Below are 22173 nucleotides of genomic sequence, written 5' to 3' on the forward strand. Positions count from 1 at the left end.
AAGAATGTTTCTACAGTTTTAAAGGGTTGTAAAAAAAAAAAAAAAAAAAAAAAAAGGAACATGCCACAGAAACTGTCCTGCAGAGCCTAAAATATTGTTTCATCTTCACTCACATATGCCAGTGGGTGTGAGTATGTACGTTTGGGGGCATACTTACATGTGCATATGTGCCTGTGTACTTGGGGTTCCCAGGTACTGACACGTGTGGTGGTCACAGAGGAGAACCGTGCAACGGGAGGCTGACCACACGGGCCTACCTGACAGCCCCAGCCACGCTTCAGTTTGGGTGTCACATCTCCTGTGAGTTAGGGTTAGCATACCCAGGTTAAACATGAGGACACTGAGGCTCAGGGAGAGAAAATGACTTGCCCGAAGTCACAGAGTAAGTCGGTGGTGGTGGAGCCTGTTTCTGCTTTATTCTCTTCTGTGACCCAGCACCCCACACAGGGCCTGACAAGGAGGCAGGGTGGGGGGCCCAGGAAATGGCTGTGGAATGAATGATCAGCAGGATGAAGGGATTAATAAACTAGTCCCCTGGTTACTGGATTCTTGCATCTGCCCCCCAGCATTAGCCCCTGCTCCTCCTCCCCTGAGCCCAGAGAGGAATGTCAAGGACAGGAGAGGTTTCCAAAATCCCTACCCACTCCATTGGCTAACAGGTCAGCCGCCGCCCCCAACCCATGACCCTTGCCCAGGCTGTGATAGCCTCAGGAATACAGAGTTCCAGATGTGGGACTGGGTGGGGGAAATAGTAAGGCCCCCAACCAGTCACCAGGCCTGGGGCGTCTACCTGGCAGACTGCCTCTCATCCTGTCGTTGAGCTGAGGGACTAGGCTTGGGCTCACAGCCACCAGCAGGCCAGGCTGCCCCTCAGCTTCCCCGATTGGAAAGTGGGTCTGGCTCTCCCAGCCCCTTGCCTGACAACCTCAAAGATTTTATAAGAACGGGCCTCTGGACATAGTCTGCCTCTCTAACCTCTTGCCCAAACCCACAGCTCTTCTTACAGCTGGGCAATGGCCCTGGGAACCGCTTCTGGGCAGCCAATGTACCCCCCAGTGAGGCTCTGCAGCCCAGCAGCAGCCCCAGTGCCCGGCGGCGCCACCTGGAGGCCAAATACCGTGAGGGCAAGTACCGCCGCTATCACCCGCTCTTTGGCAACCAGGAGGAACTGGACAAGGTCAGGGCACTGGGCCTCTGGGGCTCCTGGAGACCACCCACTTTCTTTCTGCTCCCCTCATTGCTCTCTGTGTTTCAACTCATCTTTTGCATCAGCTCAGAGCGATGAGCTTGGTATATAGGGAAACTGAGGCCCAGAGGGCAGAAGGACCCTGCCTAAGCCACAGGGAGAGTTGGAGCAAAGCAAGGAGGAGTCAGGCCTGACCCTTGGGCCAAGGCCACATCCCCAGCATCTGTCTGCCTCCCTCCCCTCTTGATTCCTCTGTCTCCCGAACCGTCCTGCTCCTTGTGAATCCTGCCAAAAGGAGTGAACTTGATGGGGATGCTATTTCCTGCCAGGCTCATGAAAAACAGCTGGCTGCTCTGACCCACCCCCCCCCCCCATCCACACCCCACTCAAGATGAGGCCCCACATGGGCCCCAGGCCCTGACAGGCTGGGAGCCAAGCCCCGGGCCCTGGTCTGGCTCAGCCTGAGTGGGAGGTAGCCTGCTCCGAGGCAGGGGGATGCCACTGTGACCTCTGATTGGCCTTCAGCCCTTCCCCCAAAGCAGCCCCACCCAGGAAGGCTCAGTCTAGCTAGAAGCCCAGTGGGAGCCAGACCTCCACCTCCCAGGAACCCAGGCGTCCAGCCCCCAGCCCAACCCAGTCTAGCCCGCCAGCTAGGAGGGGCAGCAACTCCCATTGGTTGAGAGGGCTGGGCAGGCAGTGAGGAATTCAAATGTGGGAGGAATTAGCTACAAAGCACCCCGCTCTGCCCTTCCACAAGGCAGAGGGAGCTTGAGATCCTCTAGAGAACAGGCTTGGCGGCTGACTGGATCCCAGGGGCTGCCAGCAGGGGTGAGCCCTGGGCCACTCGGATCCCCAGCCTCTGCAGGGCAGCCCCTACCTACCCTCCTAACCCCTTGGCCTTTCTCTTCCTCCCCCTTTCCTCTTTGGCTTTCTTCCTGCCTCTTTTCTCTTTCAACCTGAGGATGGGCCCCCAGACTTGGGTGACTCCTTCACTCCCTTCCTCTCTTCCCCCAGGCCCCCTTTCCCGCTGTCCCCCCACTCTGACTTAGGCTGACCCTCCCCTCCCTCTTCCTCCCTCCTCCCAGGCTCTGTGTGCTGCAGTCACTACCACAGACCTGGCTGAGACCCAAGCTCTCCTGGGCTGTGGGGCTGGAGTCAACTGCTTCTCAGGGGACCCTGAGGCCCCCACGCCCCTGGCTCTTGCCGAGCAGGCAGGGCAGACGCTGCAGATGGAATTCCTACGGAACAACCGGACCACGGGTGAGTTGCTGATGGGACTGTCCACCTCGAGGGATGGGGCCTCCCTGCTGCCACCGTCTGGCCTTTTGAGAGGGGTGCTGGGTGGGGGTCGCCAGAAGCGGTGTATCACCCTGTGGGGTTAGATATGCGTACCACGTGGGCTGTGATAGCAGCTCCTCGAGGGGCCCTACAACAGCGTGTGACTTGGGGTCTGTTTGGGTTTGCATGTCAGTGTACATTTGTGCATCTGGCTTCCCCCTCGTACGTGTGTCCCTTTGTGTCTGTCTCTGCATCTCTTTCTGGATTTGTGGGTCCCGCCCAGACCTGCACCAGGGCCTTCTGCCTGCCACCGTCTGGGCATCTCTGAGCTGCTGCAGATCTGTGTTTCCTCACACCTGGGGGTGTCGAGGGCTTTGGAGTTTGTGTGTGTACAGAGTAGCTGAGTTGCTGTGTGGGGGTTGCATTTCTCTATGTGCGAGTGGCCCACAATGGCAGCCCTGTCTGCTGCTTTGTCTGGGTGGGGCTCTGTCACAGACTGGGGTTGGGGCCCATTTGGCTATCACTCTCCGGGTGAGTGAGGAGGGGATGGCGGGGGTGAGCCCTGCCGGTCATGGCCCAGGGCTGGCCTCTGGGGCCATATCCCAGGACTGAGGGTGGAGCTCAGCGGCCAGAGCTCGGCTCATGGCCACGGGTGGGTGGGGTGTGCTGGGCTGGAGCAAGCCCAGGTGTCCAGGGAGGCACAGGAGACCACCCAGCTGGCTTGAGCTTTGGGACCGCTGGGAGCAGGACTGGAGCCGGGCTGCTTCCTTAGGCTTTGCATTGTCTGGGACAGACCTCCTTCTGGGGATTGTTAGTGAGTTTGCCAAGACCCCTCATTCTAGTGTGCTATCCCTGTGCCTCAACAGAGAGAGTGGGGTGGGTTGGGCTGGGGAGTTGGGGGGCTTCCTGGCAGGGAAGGTACTGGAGCTGGGCCTTGGAACTAGGGTGGAATTTGCACAAGCGGGAGGAGGTGGAGAATGACTTGGGCAAAGCCCTGGATGTGGCACTGAGACCCTGAAGGTGATAGAGGACTGGTGGCTTGAATGTAAGCTCGGATGCTCGACCCAGGCAGGGGCGAGGAGAGACACCCTGGGATGGTGAGCATGAGCAGCCGTTCCTCACCATACACCCCACCTCCCAACACCTTCCCTAAAGAGGTGCCTCGGCTGGATTCAGCGAAGCCTCTGGAAAAGCACTACTCAGTTGTCTTGCCGACTGTGAGCCACAATGGCTTCCTCTACAAGACTGCTTCTGCCGCCAAGCTGCTGCAGGACCGCCGTGCCCGGGAAGGTGGGTGCTTGGCCAGACCCCGTTCTTGCCATGGTGTTCTGGCATGGTGGCCGGGCCAGAGAAGCCAGGGCTGTCTGCACTGGTGACCAAGGAGGGTGCCAAGTATACTCTGGCAGAGTCACCCTAGAGGGCTTCCAGGATGTGGTCTCTAGTACATAGTAGATGCTTAATAAATGGGCTGATAGGGGTGGGAGGGGGCCTGGCATTACGGAGCAAGTCACTGCTAGAGTGCCTTTAGGCTATAAAAACCTTGATTGAGCGCCTGCTGGGTGCTGGGCCTCTGATAGTTAGAGCCAGACAGAGCTAAGCTCAGAGCTCCGCCCCTTCGTCCTCTCTGCCTTCCATTTGCTCCCCAGCTCTGAGTACAATCCGCAGTCCTTCCCATATCCCACAAGGACCTGCCAGTCAGCCCTCCCACCCTGTGACTTCTGACCCCACTCCCCTCACTCACTCTGCTCCAGCTTTACTGGCCTCCTTGCTGTTTCTCAGACATGTCTATTTACTTCCACCAGGGCCTTTACATTTGCTCTGCCCCCTGCCCAAAATGATTTTCGCCAAAATATCTGCACGATCAGTCCCTCACTTCAGTCGGATCTCTGTTTATTTTATTTTATTTTTAATGTTTTAATGTTTATTTATGTTTGAGAAAGAGAAAGCAAGAGTGGAAGGAGCAGAAAGAGGGAGACAGATTCCAAAGCAGGGGCTCCACGCTGACAGCAGTGAGCCCAATGAGGGGCTAGGACTCGCCAACTGTGAGATCATGACCTGAGCTGAAGTCAGAGGTTTAACTGACTGAGCCACCCAGGTGCCCCGAGTCAGGTCTCTGTTTAAATGTTACTCCTTAGAGGGAGGCCTGGGTGACTCAGTCAGTTAAGCGTCCATCTTCGGCTCAGGTCACGGTCTCACAGTTCATGAGTTTGAGCCCCATACTGGGCTCTCTGCTGTCAGCGTGGAGCCCACTTCGGATCCTCTGTTTCCCTCTCGTTCTGCCCCTTCCCTGTTCACCCACACACACGTGCGCTCTCTCACTCTCTCTCCCTCAAATAAACAAACATTAAAAAAGAAATGTTACTCCTTAGAGACTTCATCCATAACCATTTTACCCAAATTAGCATGCTCTATTTACTTTTACCCTAACTTCATGCCACTTATCTGACGTTAATTTGCGTATAGATGTATCTATTGATTCTCTGTGCCACACTAGAATATAAGCTCCTCTCGGCCACCACTGTAGCCCCAGCACCTAGAACAGCTCCTAGCACAGTGGGCACTTGGCAGACATCACAGGATGAAGAGTGACCGAGGCAGGGCTGCTGCTTCTGGAGGGCCCCAGCCTGGGGGGCAGACTCTGGGACACACTGCCCTCAGAGGGCAGATGGCATATCCTCGCAGATAGGACAAGAGACAGTGTCTGCTTTGGGAACATTATTGAGACCATTGCTCCCTGCGTCCCTCAGCACACCCCTGTGACACCCTCTAATACCCAAACAGATTTCTTTGGAACTCTGTGCTGTTCACCACCTCACTGCCCCTGGGGCACTGACCCTCGTCTACCTCCTTCTGCCTGATAATGTCATTTATGTAACTGCTTGAGTCATCCTTTTTGCCCTGGATGCCAGGAAGCTCTGAGCCAATGTGAAGCTCAATGCTATGAACTATATAAGCCTGCATGGCCTTGACATTCTGTTCTTTCTCCTGCCTTTCCTGGTCCAGATCCCCATTTCTGTTCCTTTATGGGATCTTGTCAGTTTTCTCAGTGCCATTATAGGAGGAAACATAGAGCAATGTGTGTCACTGGCAGGGGAGGGTGGGAGCATGGGGTGGGCACGGAAACTTTCTGTGACATATGGGCTGTTCTTAAAGGATGGAGGGTGTGGGTGGAGGAAACAAGGTGAGCAAAAGTGGGAAGGGCGAGGTATATGCCCAGAAGTGGTTGGAGAGGAGGGTAGGGGCAGACCCAGCAGGGCCTTGAATGCCAGTCTGAGGTGTATAGAATAAGGGGAGCATGGCAAAGTTTTGAGCACGGGAAGGACGGAGTCTGGTTTTACTTAGATCACTTTTGAATCTTGGAAGAAGCAAGTCGAGGCACCAATGAAGAAGTCACTGCAGTGGTTCAGGGGAGAGGCGTGGGCTGGGCTGGGGCGGCAGGCTGCAGGGAGGAGGATGGAATCAGGGGAACTTGTGAGTTAGAACGAAGAGGACATGAGTCAGGTGGGAGTCGGGGCCCAGGGAGGATACAGAAGGGGTTTTCAGGGGAGGGCAGGGGCTCCCTCATGGCTCCCCTGCCCACCTTCTTCCCAGAGTTCAGCCGACGCTGGTGTGTCCTTAGCGACGGGGTCCTGAGCTACTATGAGAGTGAGCGGGCAGTGACCCCCAATGGCGAGATTCGGGCCAGTGAGATTGTGTGCCTGGCAGTGCCCCCTCCTGACACCCACGGGTGAGTATCCCTGGGGCAGAATCACAGACTCTTATTGCTGTGAGATCCAAGCCCCCATTCAGGAGATAGGGAAACAGGCCCAGAGAGGGTCAGAACCTTCCCAGGGTCACAGAGCAAACCCTGTGGGTCTCCGGAGGCCCCAGTTTAGGACTTTCCCATCCCTTCTTATAGGGCCAGGGAAAGGGCAGGGGGCAGGGGATGGCGGCAAGGCTGGGCAGGGTGGGTCATGGCTGGGTTGAGTGGGCCTGAATCCTGACCTGTGTATCTACAGCTTTGAGCACACCTTTGAGGTGTACACGGAGGGAGAGCGGCTGTACCTGTTTGGTCTGGAGAGTGCAGAGCTGGCTCGTGAGTGGGTCAAGTGCATTGCTAAGGTGGGCCTGAGTTAGTGGACAGGTGTGGGAAGTCTGACAGGGGCTGGGGTGGGATCTCCCGGCTGATCCCGTGTACCCCATCTCTCCTGCCTCATGAATGGAGGGAGCAGACATAGGGCAGGCTTCTGGGGCCAAGAGCCAGATATGTCAGCATCTGCAGCCCCCTAGGGGGGACGTCAAGAGACCGGTCTCAACCATGTGGAAGAAGGGCTGTGAGCTTTGCACTCCACAGGTGCTCAATACAATAATGTATAACAGCCATGTTAGGATAGATAGTGCTGACTCCAGGAAGAGTGAGCATCTTGTTCAGGAGCAAAGAGGCAGGGAGGCTGCAGAGCTCTGTCCTGGGGATTAGAGCCAGGTGCCCTCTGGGTCCCCCTGTGCTGTGAGGGCCTGTGACTCTTATTTACTCAGTCGCTGATCAGTCATCTGTGAGCCTCCTTGACGGTTAGTCCTCTGAGCTCTGGGAACCCAGATGAACCAGTCTTGGTCCTGGCTCTTCAATAGCTCCTTTGCTGATGGGGGAGACAGCTGGGTCCCTGACAGCAAGAATACTGTGGTCAGTGCCGCAATAGAGGGCAGAAAAGGGGCATCCCTGAAGGTGTCTGGGAACATTTTCCTGAGGAGGGAACATGAGAATGCATATGAGTGGGGCATGATACCTGAGTTTATTTACTGTGCTAGGTCCTGCCCAGGGGAAGAGAGGAGGCAGCAAGGTGGGAAATGGGTATATGCCTACAAGCCAAAGAGCCTGGGGCAAGGGGTGGGGGAGGGGGGAGGCCGGCATTGCTGTTGGCTGATGCGGTCTCTTTGGCCACCTCCCCTTTTCCTCTGGCCTCCCCATCAGGCGTTCATACCTCCCCTGGCTGAAGATCTGCTGGTCCGGGATTTTGAGCGGCTTGGGCGCCTACCCTACAAAGCTGGCCTGAGCCTACAGCGGGCCCAGGAGGGCTGGTTCTCCCTCACTGGCTCCGAGCTCCGTGCTGTCTTCCCAGAGGGGCCCTGCGAGGAGCCGCTCCAACTTCGGAAACTGCAGGAGCTTTGTGCGTGGACCTAGACCTGGGCCCCCAACTTCCAGGGCACCCTATCCTGGGCTCCCAGGCCCCCAGCCCTTCCCTGGAAGTCTGAACTCTACCCTGGCCTGGCCAGAAGGAGCCAGCCTGCCCTCTTATGTCCTCTCCTGCCCTTGGGGTGTATCTCAGCGACTCCATGTATTGGTGGGTGGGTCCCAGGGATGTATGTGCCCAGAGAACCTCAGGAGGGAGTCGGTTGGGGACCATGAACAAGGCCTTACCTCGACCGGCCCCTCCACAGCCGTCCAAGGGGACAGCGAGAACCAAGTGCTGGTGCTGGTGGAGCGAAGGAGGTGAGCCCTGGCCTCCCTGGGGGGCTCTGAGAAGCCCGCGGCAGTCTGACAGGCTTGGGAGGGGTAGGGCAGGGGTAGGCTCCCAAGTGACTGACTATCCCCCCCCCCCCCACACCCAGGACGCTGTACATCCAGGGGGAGCGGCGGCTGGACTTCACAGGCTGGCTGGGGGCCATCCAGAAAGCAGCGGCCAGCTCCGGGGACACGCTGTCGGAGCAGCAGCTTGGAGACTCAGATATCCCAGTGATCGTCTACCGCTGTATAGACTACATCACGCAGTGTGGTGAGCCCCGCCCCTGTAACACAGGCCCCACCCAGGGAGGCTGACCTCTTGCCTCTCCCCCACCACCGGCCAAACCCCGCCTTCCCAGGATCCCTCTGACCTTAGCTGCGAGGCCCCGCCCCCCGGCTCAGTGCCACCCCCTCTGCAGGCCTGACTTCTGAGGGCATCTACCGCAAGTGTGGGCAGACATCAAAGACTCAGCGGCTGCTGGAGAGTCTGCGGCAGGACGCTCGGTCTGTGCGCCTCAAGGAGGGCGAGCAGCATGTAGACGATGTCTCCTCAGCACTCAAGCGCTTCCTGCGAGACCTGCCCGATGGTCTCTTCACTCGCGCCCAGCGCCTAGCCTGGCTAGAGGCCTCAGGTGGGCCCTGTAGTCCTTGCCAGCCTGAGACCCAGGCTAGTGCTGCTGACTTGTCCACTCCTATCTCCAAATTCCCACCCCTCCCCTTCCCATCCAATGAGGCATGCCCCAGGGGATAAGCCCCCCGTCTCCCTTACTCCCTCTGCTTCTCCTTCCCTTGTCACTCTATACAGGAAGTGCTATTCACCTAGGAGGAAAGGCAGAGCAGCCAGAAGGGTGGGACAGGGGAGGTGGTTACGGGGGGCCTCCTGACCTGATCTATTTCCCCCCCACCCAGAGATTGAGGATGAGGAGGAGAAAGTCTCCAGATACAGAGAGCTCTTGGCACATCTGCCCCCAGTCAACCGAGCCACAGTGAAGGCCCTTATCAGCCACCTGTACTGGTGAGGAACATTATTATTGTATTGCTCTGGGGGATTGGGGTGGAAAAGATTCTTCTACTCTTCCTGGCTGACTGCCCTCCCCACAGAACCAGGTAGGCCTGGGAACTGAATGTGGACTTTTGATGTGCCCTGATCTTGGACCCTTTGTCTCCCAACTTACTTCCTGCAGGGTGGGAGAATAGAGGTGGTTTTACCTGAGACCCAGGGGACCTTGGCCAGATATCCCAGCTTCCCAGCTCTGTTCCTCCCCCAGGACCTACGGCATGGCCAGAAAGACTATTCCCATCTCCCCTTAACTGGTGGTTCACTCTGACCAGGACTTTCCCTGGCCTCCCTCCAGGAGCCAGTTGTGGACCTGCCTGAAATTGGGAAGGTGAAGTGGGGAGGTTCTGGGCTGGACTATTCACTTAGGGCTCTGTCTTCCCCTGTCCAGCGTCCAGTGCTTCTCAGACACAAACCAGATGAACACGCACAACCTGGCTATTGTGTTTGGACCCACGCTCTTCCAGACAGATGGGCAGGACTACAAGGCAGGCCGTGTGGTAGAAGACCTCATCGGCCACTATGTGGTGGTGTTTAGCGTGCGTCCCCCGCCAGTGGGCAGTGGAGGGCAGGGACGGGCCCCTTGGGTGGCAGTGATCATCTGTCCCTGTGTCTTTCTCCTCCCAGGTGGATGAGGAAGAGCTGAGGAAGCAGCGGGAAGAGATCACTGCCATTGTGAAGATGCGTGTGGCTGGCACTGCCAGCGGGACCCAGGTGAAAGACTGGGCCTGGGGTAGGGTGCTCGGGATAGCTGCCTGCGCCCACTTTCCCCGCCTCTAGCTGAGCCCTGTCTTTTCACAGCATGCCGGTGACTTCATCTGCACAGTGTACCTGGAGGAGAAGAAGGCGGAAACCGAGCAGCATATCAAGGTGAGAGCTAGGGACCTAGGAGCCAGAGGACCAGAGAAGTCAGGCTGGGCCAGGCACAGGCTCAGGTGACCAGGGAAGCAGGGCTTCTATCCCAAGGGGAGCCCTGGTTTGGAACCTGTGTCTGGCTAGTGCCAGGGCCTGTCTCTTTGCTTCCTCCCCAGACAGTGGTCATCGGGACCACTTAGAGACACCCTCCTAGTATCCCAGGACCCGAAAGGTGGGCTCGGCCCCTGGATCACAGCAAGGTTGTGTGAGAGCAGGGGAAGGAACACGGTAGGCTGACCTCTTCCTCCTTGGCCACTGCAGATCCCAGCAGCCATGACAGCCGAGGAGCTCACCCTAGAGATCCTGGATCGCAGGAATGTGGGCATCAGGGAGAGGGACTACTGGACCTGCTTTGAGGTCAATGAGAGGGAGGAGGCAGGTAGGTGGCCACCAGGATTTGTGCAGGGTATGGTGTGGCCTGTACTTGTCTGAGCTGCTGCCCCAGTCTGTCCTCCCCTACCCCACAGCGTGGCAACAGTGGTGGTCAAGGGAGTCTTGGATGATAGATGCTGCTTCCACACTGTCACCTCCATGATGGTGGTGGTGGCATGGTGGGGGGCCGGGGGGAGTCGAGGTGATGGCTATAATGTGGCTGATGGGAAGGAGGTTGATGTTATCAACTGTGACGGTGCTTTCTCAGTGTCAGTGAGAATGGTGTTCTTGCGAGGGTGGCGATGCTGAATTTGATAATGGGATTGATGGTGAAGGGGGCAGTAGGTGGTGATGACCGTGCAAGAGGGGTCAGGCAGGGTGGGGGGGGGGGTGGTGTTTGTAAGGGTGGTTGTGACGGTGTTGTGAGAGAACCTTGGTGGTAAAGACAGTGATAAAGGCATTTTAGGATGAAGGGTGGTCTTAATGGCAGTGGACAATGAGGGTGTATCTGTCCATTTGTTTTACTGTTATTTGTTGAGTGCCAGACACACAGCCCCTCCCCTTCATGGGGGTAAGTCTCGCATGGAATAGACATTAATCCTGTGGCCACAGCAATAAACATACAACCGAGGCTGTGATAACTGCCTTGAGTGGCCACTAGAGCTTGTAACAGGGTCTCTGGCTACAGAGTCCCTACACTAGGAGGTGAAGAGTAGGAGTTGCTTGGTGAAGGGGGAGAAAAGCGTCTCCAGGCAGTGGGAGCGGCACAGGCAGAGGCCCTGTGGTGACCATGGACATCACCCTTTTGAGGAGCTAGAGATAAGGGCAGTGAGGGGGCTGTGTCACGGGGTGGGACTGAAGACAGAGGCAGAGGCGGCCACCCAGCCCGACAACAACGCAAGGCCCCTGAAGGGCTAGTGACTGGGAGTTTGGAGAGGTTGCTACTTGCCGCTGGGTAGGGAGAGGTGAGGAGGGGAATGAGAGCACATGCAGGAGACCCCTCGGAGGGCCACGGTATTGGTCCAAGGACAGATGGTAACAGGGGCCAGCGTGGCAACGATGATGGACAGAAGTAAAGAGATTTAACATATGGAGGGAAGAGGGGGAGGAAGCTGTGTTTCTGGCTTGAATGGCTCGGCAGGTGGTGTTTTCCCCAACGAGGACACGGGAAAGATCACTGGCTTCGGTTGGAACAGCTTTGGTCCCAGCCAGTTGTGTCAGACCTGAAGCTTGAGCGTGGAAAGGGTAGTCCTGATGGTGATGTGTTGTGGCGCTGGTAGGTGGCGGGAGTGGTGCTCACGGACGTGTAGGTGATATGTGGGTGTGCCAGCCCTCGGTGCCTCAGTAACAGTGGGTGTGACCTCCCCCCAGAGCGCCCCCTGCACTTTGCGGAGAAGGTGCTGCCCATCCTGCACGGGCTGGGCACGGACAGCTACCTGGTGGTGAAGAAGCACCAGTCCATGGAGGCCATGCTGCTGTACCTGGGTAGGTGGTGTGCCTGGGTGGGTGGCGCCTGCAGGGCTGGACAGGCTGGTGGGTCCTTCCATTTGAAGCCCAGGCAGGAGCAGCTCGAGCAGAGGGTGCCATGTGGGCAGGCCTCTTTGGTGGCTGGGGCAGGCTGGGGCAGTTTCCTTCATCCTGGGATGCTCCCCTGGGTGTCTGTATCCATGGGCAGGGGGTTGGTGCAGCCCACGCCCACTCTGGTCTTCCCCCAGCCAGCCACGTAGGCGACACCAAGCACGGCATGATGAAGTTCCGTGAGGACCGTAGCCTCCTGGGCCTGGGCCTGCCCTCAGGTGGCTTTCACGACCGATACTTCATCCTCAACAGCAGCTGCCTGCGGCTCTACAAGGAGGTCCGGGTAAGTGCCCCAGGGGGTCGTGCCCTGCAATGAGCATCTGTACCCAAGTGTGCTCACACACCCATTCACAAACATTCGCCAGTGTCTGCCAGTGGGAGCAACCCCATTGCGGGGTCTTGGGGTGGCACAGTGGTGGAGGAGAGCTATAGACTCTCAGGAATCTTCTGCTGTGGCCCTCGGTGGCCGCTCTTCTGTGTCCTGTAGCCCCACTAGGCGCTAGTCTCTGGTGCCATCACGTCAGGCTCATGCTGTCTCACCTGTGCCTGTGCTTTGTCACGGCACCCACAAGAACATGCTATGTGGTGACAGCCCCCGCCGTGGCCCATGCACATCTTGTCACTTCACAGGTTGTACCTCCTCCATGCCCACTCTGTCCACATGCCAGGTGGCCTCCCAGGTCTTGGCACCCTGCCCCCAACATCTTCTGCACATACCTGCCACATCCCACCATGCACCACCACACACATTGTCCTGGCTCTGGACCCGGACCTCCTTCTTCCATAACTCTGATCCTCTATCAAACAGAGCCAGAGGCCATGGAGCGGGGCCCCTGAGACCGTGAGTAGCTGTGGGCCAACTGCTAGCTGCCTTACACCACCTGGGGGCCAAGTGAGCCTAGCGGGAGCCTGGGGACACAGCCAGAGCTCTTCGCTACCTTCAGGCATGGTTCCCTGCCCTCTTGCCTATCAGCACTGGCTCCCGTCTTTGGGCTTGTGTCCTGGGCTCCTGTCCTTCATCCCCACCCATGAAGAGGTGGTCCTTCATGGGTGGGGAGTCCTTTTCCCAAGAAGGTTGAGCCCCCATCAGTGTGATGCTTTACAGTTTTCCAAAAGACTAGGTGTGGAGGCTGTGGAGCCAGTATCAGAGGCCCCTAGGTTTGAATTAGAGCTCTGACCCTCATCTCCTGCCACCCCTGGAGCCATCCTTGTCCCAACCATGGAGAGAGTTTCAAGACTGTCAGAATGCCCATGCTACTACCCTGATCCTAAAATGCTGGGGTGAGACTAAATGGGCTTGTGGTATAGTTCACCTGTGGTAGGAGTTCCCTCTCAGCCTCCCTGGCTGGTTGCCAATCCTTACATGCACACTTCTGGGAGAGGGGAGCTTCTCCACTCCTCCCTTGGGACTGCCCTATCCCTAGAGGGATAGTTTTGCCGGGAGAAGGCCCTTGCTGAAGTTCAGCTGAGAACATGCCACCTGGGATGCCCCTGTGGGTTCCAGCGATGCCTTAGGGGCCACAGAGCATAGATGCGCTGTAGTAATGGGCAGCAGAAATGTATTTCCAATCCAAGGGTCTAACCGGATCTCCCATAGCTATTCCCACCAGTGATTCCAGCCCTTCCTGTCCCTTGCCTCTCCTGAGGACACTGGGCAGGCCTAGCTGTCATGGAGGGAGCAGAGCAGATAGACCAGGATCCTCACCTCCCTCTCTTTGCACATTATACCTCTACTAACGCAGCCTGGGCTCCTACAGATCCTCGTAGGCAGTGCCTCCTCTTCTCTTTTGCCTCCCTCTATGATTACTTACTTCTGGGCCTGTTCACCCCTCCACTCAGTCTCCCTTGGTTCTGGGATGTTATTTCCCTGATGCCCTCCTTATGATGGTACTTGGAGCGGAGCAAGACCATCATTGTGGGCAGAGAGGAAGGAGGGTGGCTGAGGCACCTGAAAAAGCAGCTGCTGATCCCTTAGCATGGAGGGGAAATGGCACGAGAACTAGAGAAAGGAAAAAGATCTAATGTTTAAGTGAGCCAGGTTTGGTGCCCAGCCCTCCACATACTAGGACATGTCCTCCCACTAGCGTCCTCCAGAGGAGGGATATTATCCCCATTTCACAGGTGAGAAAACAGGCTTCGACTGCCTTGCCTAAGGCCATCTCTAGGTAGCCCCATCAGAGCTCGAGCTCTTTATTCCTTGAAGTACAGGAAACAGGGACTCTTTGGCAGAGCTGATCAGTGCTGCTGTCTGAATGGCAGCCACACCTCTGCCCTGACAGTAGCCCCAGGAGGCTGTGGTTTGGCTACTGAGGTGTTGGTAATTCCAGCATTTGCTATTTTATGGAGGAACAGAACAGAATATTTGAAATTGGGACAACACCCAGGAATTCAGGATATGCGAATACCCAGGCCAAGGCCTGGGCATCTTCCATTGTTAAAGACCTTGAAGCACCTGGGAAAGGCACATTGTAGAACAGTCTTGGCTCCAGCAGAGGTCTTTGAGTATCAAGGGGTGAATTTTATTCTTTCCAGTGACCTCATACCTCAGCAATGCTGGAAACATGAGTTCTTTGATTAGAAACGAAGTCCTGCGTTGTCTGATGTAACCCTCGCTCCCCAAATCTCCCCCTCAACCTTCCTGTCTCAGCCATACTCCTGTCACACACGTGCTGCGCATACACCACACACACCAGAGCCTGAGGGAGTGGAGGCCTGAGGATTGTTTTTTCGAATGTTCAGGGAGCCACAGCCTGGTTTGAATTCCTTGATTCCCACAATTCTCTCCACGCCCTGACTGGAACCGTTGTTTCTGTCACACCCACGAGCCTGTTCCTTCCACTGTCAACTCATCTACCCCTTGCTTCTAGTTCTCCCTCCCTGGCACCCACAGCTCAACTTCCTCCGAGCCCTCAGCCTGCTTTCCATTCCCTCAGCCTGCTGCCTTCCATACTTGCAACATGGTTTTTCCCCACGTCCTTTCTTCTGTCGTGCCCAGAGCCTGCTGTTTTCATGTCTACAGCCTAATTTCTTTTGCAACCTCTGTCTCAAGTCTTTCCATCTCCACTACCTGGTTCCTTCCACCCTGCAGTCTGACTTCTTCAGCACTCTCAGCCTTGCTTCTTTCCTGCTGGCTTGGAGGTTTCTTTCTTGTATTTGCCCACCCCTTATTTACAGCCTGGTTTCCGATCCCACTGCCCGGTTTCCTCCCTGTCCACAGCCCAGTTTCTTCCAGGCCCCCTTGGGCACTTGGTCCTCAGGGAGGATCAGGGCAAAAGCAAGGTGAAAGGTCTCTAGTACGCCCTCTTAAACCACATTCCCTATGACAGCACCCAAGTCTCCACTTATCTAGGCAGCTCATCCTTTTGCAGCCTCACAGGGAGTCTACCAATCCCTGAAACTTTCCATCTCCCTGTCCATCCCTTAGTCCCTTCTTTTTTTTCCTGCTAAGGAGCCATGCCTGGGGGTGGCTAGGAGTAATGGTGGGAATAGGGTGGAGGTGGCTCAAACTTTGACCCCCAGTTTTGGTTGTAAGTGAGTCCCCCTCCCCTACCATCCATCCGGGTGCCCTACTGGTGCCAGGAGCCTGGTGGGGGCAGGGCTTCGAGCAGGTGGCTCCCAGAACAGAAGAAAGGCTCATTAGCTTGACTTCCAATTAGCCTTTACCTTGGGGGTCATTGCTCCCATACCTCTGCCTCGGAGCCAGCCTGTTCCTTCCAACCCCAGACCCATATGCAGAGGTGGGGGCCAGAGGTGAGCATGTCAGTGATCTGGTGCCCCTCCCCAGTACATCGGTCTCTTGCTTCCTGACCTAGACCACTGGAAAGTTCTTCCTTTGGTCTACCAAACAGCAGTTCTGCTTCAGCTTGAGTCATTAGCCTTCCCCTCGTGGAACCAAAGAGCTAGTAATTGCTGACCCCACAGGTCTTCTGTTCACACGGTCAACCCTGGAGCCTCCGTGGGGTGGAGAGGGGCGAGGAATCTATAACCGGAGACAAACAGACCCAAGCAGCCAACCGAGGCTCTCAGATCATACACGCTCATTCAGTTTGGTGCCAGAGGGCGAGGTGCGGACTTCTCCCTCCATAGACAATCTGATTCAGCTGATGCTACAAGTCAGTTCTCCAGTTTGTAGGGCAGCAGGAAGGGACTGAAAATCACTCCCTGGTTGTCCTGCTGGAACGGCTGCCTCGGCGACTGAGGGTTGACTGTCTGATGCTGCTGCAGGGATTGAAGCCTGGGGGGAGTGGGGCGGTTAGTTGGGCTGGATTGTGAACAGGAAGGGCTTTGTCAGGAGGTTCCCTGTGCTGGGATGCAAATGAGGGCTGGGAAGAGGGAGGAGAGAGGTACCCAGTCACCCCAATTCCCGCCCTGACCGACTGAAGTGTCATCCCTCTGCCTGCCCCCACCCCAGAGTCACCGGCCTGAGAAGGAGTGGCCCGTCAGGAGTCTCAAAGTCTACCTGGGAGTGAAGAAGAAACTCCGGCCACCCACCTGGTTAGCCGGGGCTGGGGCCTGGGAGAGCTCAGAACAGATTGGGGTGGGGGGGGTGGGGTTGCGGCACAGTGGGGGCTTTGAACTTGACAGGGGTTGATACCATGGTTCTGAAGGTGTGGTCTCCCAGACCAGCAGCCTCAGCATTACCTGGAAACATGTTAGCAGCCCACATCTTGGTCCCACCCCAGACCTGCTGAGTCACGGATCCTAGGGGGTGGGGCCCGCAGTCTGTATGGTAACAAGCCATTTAGGCGACTCTGATGTTTGCTCATGTTTGAGAACCACTGGCCTTGATTGAAATCCTGTCACTGACTACCTCAGGGATCTTCCTGTGCCTCACTTCCCACATGTGTAGAATGTGGAAAATAATGGTGCACCTGTTTCAAAGGGTGGTTGTGGTATGCTTTTAAGTGGAAAAGTGATGCATAGCCACTATTATTGTTGTTAATTACAGCCACCAGACTTGGTTTTCTGACTTTCTCCTCTCATCTGCTGGCTGTGCCTAGCTGTCTCTCAGAGACTAGGGCAGGCCCGGGTGGGGTGGCATGGGTATAGGGAGCCAAGGGCCTGGGAGGCTGGTGTGAGCTGTGAGAGGAAGAGGCTGTGGCCAGAATGTGCCGTGCTTGCAAGAAGGCCCTGAACTGTGCCCCTCGGCTCTGGCCCAGGCTTCTGGGCTCCGTCCCGGGCACCTGGGCTGGGAGGCCTCTGTGGGCTGGCAGGTGACTCCATCTGCCCCTCCTCTGCAGCTGGGGCTTCACAGTGGTGCACGAGACAGAGAAACATGAGAAGCAGCAGTGGTGAGTAAGGGCCCTGGCCTGAGACCCCAGGTTGGGAGAGATGGTTGCATGTTCCCTTTGGTTGGGTCCCTTTATTGTCCATATATGCACCCTGCCTGGAGAGCCAGGCGGGCTGCTCAGCCTTGGCAGTGTCCAGATCCGTGCCCTGCCCCGCAGGTACCTCTGCTGTGAGACACAGATGGAGCTCCGGGAGTGGTTTGCCACCTTCCTCTTTGTGCAGGTACCAGCTCAGGGTGGGGTCCCGTGAGGCTTCCATTATGGAGAATGGGTATGTTTGCTTCTTCACTACATAGGGCATCAATTGCATCAAGGAGATTTTGAGTTGCTTTTAATTCTTTTCTTCACTCAGCAAACCCTCCCTAGAGTCCACTTTGGTGCAACCCCAAGCCAGGCATGCTAGAGACAGAGTGCAGACCCCTGCCCTCAGGCACTCCCCATGTAGAAAGGAAAACAGACCTTGAAGTTGCCTGTTAAATAGCCCAATGTGGTCAGTGTATGGAGATAGAGAAAAGCCCAGGGACCCTACCCGCTGGAGGTGGTGCATGTGGAGGGAAGGCAGCAGGGAGGGGGTGTCATAGGAGCTGAGTCTGAGGATGAGGAAGCCTTCATCAAGCAAAGGCGGTTGGAGGTGGGGGGGTGGGGGCAGGTCGGGGAGGCTTCTAGGCAGAAGGAACAGTTTATTGAAAGGCATGGCAACAGAACCACAGATTGCCCAGTGGGGTGTAAAGAGAAGCCAGGAGTACCAGAAGCTGACACTGGAAAGAGATTCAGGAGCCAGATCTGAAAGAGCCTTGAAGGCCATGCCAAGGGAGCTGAACTTGACCTAGTCAGCAGTTTTCAGGGAGAGTTTTAAGCAAAAAAGTGGTGTGCAAGTTTGCATCCGAGAGGGCTCGTTCTAGATGTAGCGTGCAGGGGAGGACAGGCTGAAGGACTGAGGTGGCTGCCGCAGTGGGCCAGGTGGGAACAGGCTAGGAGGGGCTTGGAGCCAGAGCAGGGCTGGGGTGAGGGGTTGGGAGTGGGAGGGGTTGGACTTAAGCCACAGATTTTAAACGAGAGCTCAGAATTGTTTAGGGAAAAGGCTGACAGAACTGTGCCAGGGCTGTGGGCTGAGTTCTTTTAGCCCTGAGCTTCCTGGTAGTCAAGCCTAAAGGGAAACAGGCAGATTCTATAGTTTTGTTGGTTCCCGGTGAAAGAAAGCACACACATGTTCCTCTAGAACTGTTTTCTTGGTGCTGCATTCTTGGAGCAGTTTGTTTGTGGACCTGGAGGTGGGGGTTGTTGAGTAACATAACTGGCTGGGTTCTGCCAGGGATACAGTCATGTTCTCCTAACAGCTGCTTCTCATATCGACTGGGATCAAAGCTGAGAGGGTCACCTCAGATCATAGCTGGAGGCGTTTCTGGGAAGGGTGGGTGGATCTGGAGCTGAGTGTCTGGGTGAGCTGAGTGTCCTCCTCTTCCCCTGCTCCCCAGCATGACGGCCTGGTGTGGCCCTCGGAGCCCTCCCGTGTATCCCGGGCAGTGCCTGAGGTCCGGCTGGGCAGTGTTTCGTTGATCCCTCTGCGCGGCAGTGAGAACGAAATGCGAAGGAGTGTGGCCGCCTTTGCTGCGGACCCCCTTTCTGTGAGTAGTTTTCCATCCCTATGGGCAGAGCCCTGGGACCTGGCTGCTGCCCGCCTCCCACCTGACTCACCTGATTGCCCCCTGGCCCCCTCCCTCCAGCCTCCTAGCAGTCCTGACGGGCTCTTTTGGTTCATGTAGCTCTCAGGAGCCCCCTCTCTACCTGGCCCTGGGGACCCCGGCTGACCTGAGCACTCCCAAGCCAGCACTACAGAGCAGCTGCAGAAGCTTCAGCAGGGCCGCTGGTCCCTGTGAACCTTCACAAAGTGCTTATGGAATCTGGGCTTCTGTACCTTCCCACAGCTCCTCCGCAACGTCTGAGCGCAGAAGCCAGCCCCTGGCTCTGAGACTCTGCCGCCCTGAAGCCTTCCTGTTCAGACACCCTCGTGCCCTGCGTGCCTGGTGTGAACCAGCAGGGGATGCATGAGGAAGCCGCACCCCACATCCCACATCCTGGTTACAGCATGGGGTTCCCTCGCCAGGAAGTGGGGGGCAGCAGGGTCTGCCTGAGGAGGACCCCTCATCTGTTGTCTGGGTGCTTCTCCTGGCCTGGTCTGCTCCCCCCTCCAGGGTCACCCACCCTGAGTTTGAGGGGTTGGAGAGGTGGGATGTGCATTGTTCAGAAACTCTGGAGGACCACCATCCTTGCAGAGGCTCGAAGCCCTGGGGCCCCCGCTGGAAGGGAGCCCACCCTCTTGTCACAAACTCCAGAACAGCAAAAAGTGGATGCTCTAAAGGAACACTCAGCTGGGATAGGGAGGGAGCTCTTGGGTAAGTTTCTCTATAGCCTAGAACTGGGGCTGGGGGACTTTAGGAGCCTCCTCTGGTCTAGGCTGACTGGGAGGGCCCAGGCTGCCTGGTGCCCCTTCCCCACTTTGGGGGCCTTTTGATAATATAAATATATCTGTATATTTTATCCTACGGTGCTGAAGCTTGTGATTGGTTGGGGGTTTCAGGTGTTCCAGTGTAGGAGGGGACAGGAGTTCAGGAGGCCCAGAGGTGAGTGCCTAGTACCCCGAAGTTGGGGGGGCGTGGGCCCTGTTATTTCCAGGCTCTGAGCTGTTTAGTCACTCCCTCCTGCCCCAGGCAGAGCCCCGGCCCAGCTCCATGCCACCCCAGTGCATGCCTGTGCAGTCAGGGTGGAGAATACCGGTCCTGACCCTGGCCAGGACAGACCCCAGCTGGACCAAGCTCCTTTCCCTGCTGTAGTCTAGAGTCTGGGCCGGGGCCTGGGTGTGGCATGTGAGTGACCCAGGGCAGCCCCTCACCAGCCCCTCTGAAACACGAGGTCACAAAGTCACAGGAGCTTTATTAAATTAGGAAGAAGAGCCTCGGGTGTCCCTTTATCCCTGTGCATGTCCCTCCGGAGGAGGGCCCTGCCTTGCACCAGGAAGCTGTCCTCACTGGGCACTGCCTGGTTGTCTCCTCCAGGAAGACAAGGCCCTGGCAAGTGGGGGAGATAACGAGCTGTTCAGAGACCTATTTGGGACTCCCTGGGAAGGTGCCAGACACCACATTCCTGCCTCTGCCTGGAGCCTCATTAACGGCCTCTCTCCAGGGGCCCGGCAGGCAGACAGGCTGACCTCCCAGCCTTAGCTTCAGCCAGTGGGGCTGGGCAAACAGGGTGGAGATGGGTCACATGATCTCTGATTCATGTGATCCAGCCCTGGGGAGGCCTGTGTATATGGATGGGGTCTTGGGGTCCTGGATTCCAGGTTCCTTGTTCCTGTGTCTTGAGAAGGGGAGGTGGATGCCAGACTGGAATGGGTTTTCTGGTCAGTTTCACAGGCTGGGGCTAAGCCCCTGGAGTCTCCCACTCTTATCCTGCCCTAACCGGGCTGCTCCAGGCCAGGCTGACAGATTGAATGACCATTCTGCCTGCCTGCAGCTAGGCCAAGACTGTTGTCCAAGTGCTCACGGGCTGGAATTCTTCCCAGGATCTGACTTCAGACTGACCAGCTAGTTTTGAGGTGCAGAGAGAGGGTGGGTGAGACTTAGAAGTGCCCCATGCTAGGCTGCCAGTGTCACTGACAGGCTCAGGGACTGGCTGCAGTGACTGAATTGGGCCACCAGGGGGCAGCCGTGGATAGCTCAATGTGGCTGGTCCCAGGACAGGTTCTGGAGGTCCCAGGACAGGTTCTGGGGGCCCCAGTGTGGCGGTGCTGACCCAGACCTTGCTCTCTTGGAGTGTGGGGTGGAACCTTTAACCCCAAGACTAGTGATATTCTGGAAGGCAGCACAGTGCTTTGGACTCCCAAGATCTAGGAGCCAGGAGGAGAGAATAGCTCTTTTCCAAGTACCCACTGTGGGTCAGCACCTGTGCTCTATGCACTGTCTCCTCCTGGCAGAGGAAGAAAGGCTCAGAGAGGTGAGCCAACTTGCCCGAGGGCCCATAACTCTCCTGAATCAGGGCTGGGGTCCATTTCTACTATCCCACTTTGTAGGGGAGAGGGGTGTCTCCCTCTTCCACACCCCTCCTGACTTCAGCTCTGCTCTCTCCACTTGGCATGTCCAACTCTGCTCTCTCCACTTGGTATGTCCCCTGGGGAAGGGGATCTGTACTGTCAGGAGTTAATGATAGCTTAAAGTGCTAACCCTTGGGATCAGGGATAGCATCCCAACAGGAGCCTTCAGGCCTGAACTTTAATGCATTGTGGCAATGACAGCAGTGTGATGGGTGGGTTATGCCAGGAGGCTCTGCTGGTTGTGGCCACAAGGATTCCTAGAAATGGGGCTTCTTGGGACCTTGAGTGGTTTTTTCACATATTATTTGAGGCTGGGCGGGGGGGGGGGGGGGTGGGGGGGGGGTGGAGGGTAGATGTGTGAAGAGCCCAGAGCTGGACCTGCTGAAAAGTAGGGAGCAACTCTTGGAGAGGGAGGAGGCTTTCTTTGAGGTTCCCCAAAGCTGGGCCTGAAAGGTGGAAGCCTTGCCAGGTGCACATGGTTGGGAGGGGTGCAAGTTGGTGTGAGGGTAGGTTGAGATGCTGGGAGAAGAGGACTGGGTGACCCAAGTCTGGGTCTGATTGCAGGGGACCACAGTGAGCCCTGGGAGAGAAGGCTGTGGCAAGTCAGCCTGGGTGGTGAGGGCTTTGTGGATGGAGAGTAGGGACAGAACGGGGGAAGGGCTGGGAGATGGGATGGGATATGGGATGCCATCTCCTTCCTGTTCAACTTGCCCACCCTGAAAAGTGTTCAGCAGCCTTCGAGGGCCTCTGGACCTCAGGAGATCCCCAGGCTCTGCAGGAAATCAATGGGACTGGGAAGGAGCCCTGCCTCCTCCCTGCTTCCCCCAGATCTTGGGGGCGGGGGGACCTGGAGCTAAGGCCTTCTCTTTTGGCCTCAAGCTCTGGTGGTTCCTGAGCCCCCTGCCCACAGCTTGCTGTTTTGGAAAAGCATGG

General features: G+C 56.9%; 1 protein-coding gene across 4 annotated transcripts in view; it reads left to right on the forward strand.

The window, feature by feature from the left end:
* ARAP1 (ArfGAP with RhoGAP domain, ankyrin repeat and PH domain 1) overlaps nucleotides 1–21530 on the forward strand; it is a 68905-nt gene extending 47375 nt beyond the window's left edge. For 2 of the 4 annotated variants that reach the window (XM_042905344.1, XM_042905345.1), the window contains exons 14-34: nucleotides 995–1177; nucleotides 2272–2446; nucleotides 3620–3754; nucleotides 6056–6191; nucleotides 6463–6565; nucleotides 7413–7608; nucleotides 7880–7931; nucleotides 8051–8214; nucleotides 8363–8575; nucleotides 8853–8958; nucleotides 9392–9539; nucleotides 9628–9714; nucleotides 9802–9870; nucleotides 10177–10294; nucleotides 11659–11772; nucleotides 12003–12148; nucleotides 16277–16359; nucleotides 17106–17156; nucleotides 17313–17376; nucleotides 18629–18778; nucleotides 18917–19072. In XM_042905344.1, the coding sequence (XP_042761278.1) occupies nucleotides 995–1177; nucleotides 2272–2446; nucleotides 3620–3754; nucleotides 6056–6191; nucleotides 6463–6565; nucleotides 7413–7608; nucleotides 7880–7931; nucleotides 8051–8214; nucleotides 8363–8575; nucleotides 8853–8958; nucleotides 9392–9539; nucleotides 9628–9714; nucleotides 9802–9870; nucleotides 10177–10294; nucleotides 11659–11772; nucleotides 12003–12148; nucleotides 16277–16359; nucleotides 17106–17156; nucleotides 17313–17376; nucleotides 18629–18778; nucleotides 18917–18961 (2538 nt within the window). In that variant the 3' untranslated portion in view covers nucleotides 18962–19072. The other 2 variants (XM_042905347.1, XM_042905346.1) reach the window with 2 other exon arrangements.
* The last annotated feature ends 643 nt before the right edge of the window (nucleotides 21531–22173 follow it).

The sequence above is a fragment of the Panthera leo genome, chromosome D1, assembly GCF_018350215.1.
Source record: "Panthera leo isolate Ple1 chromosome D1, P.leo_Ple1_pat1.1, whole genome shotgun sequence".
NCBI lineage: Eukaryota > Metazoa > Chordata > Mammalia > Carnivora > Felidae > Panthera > Panthera leo.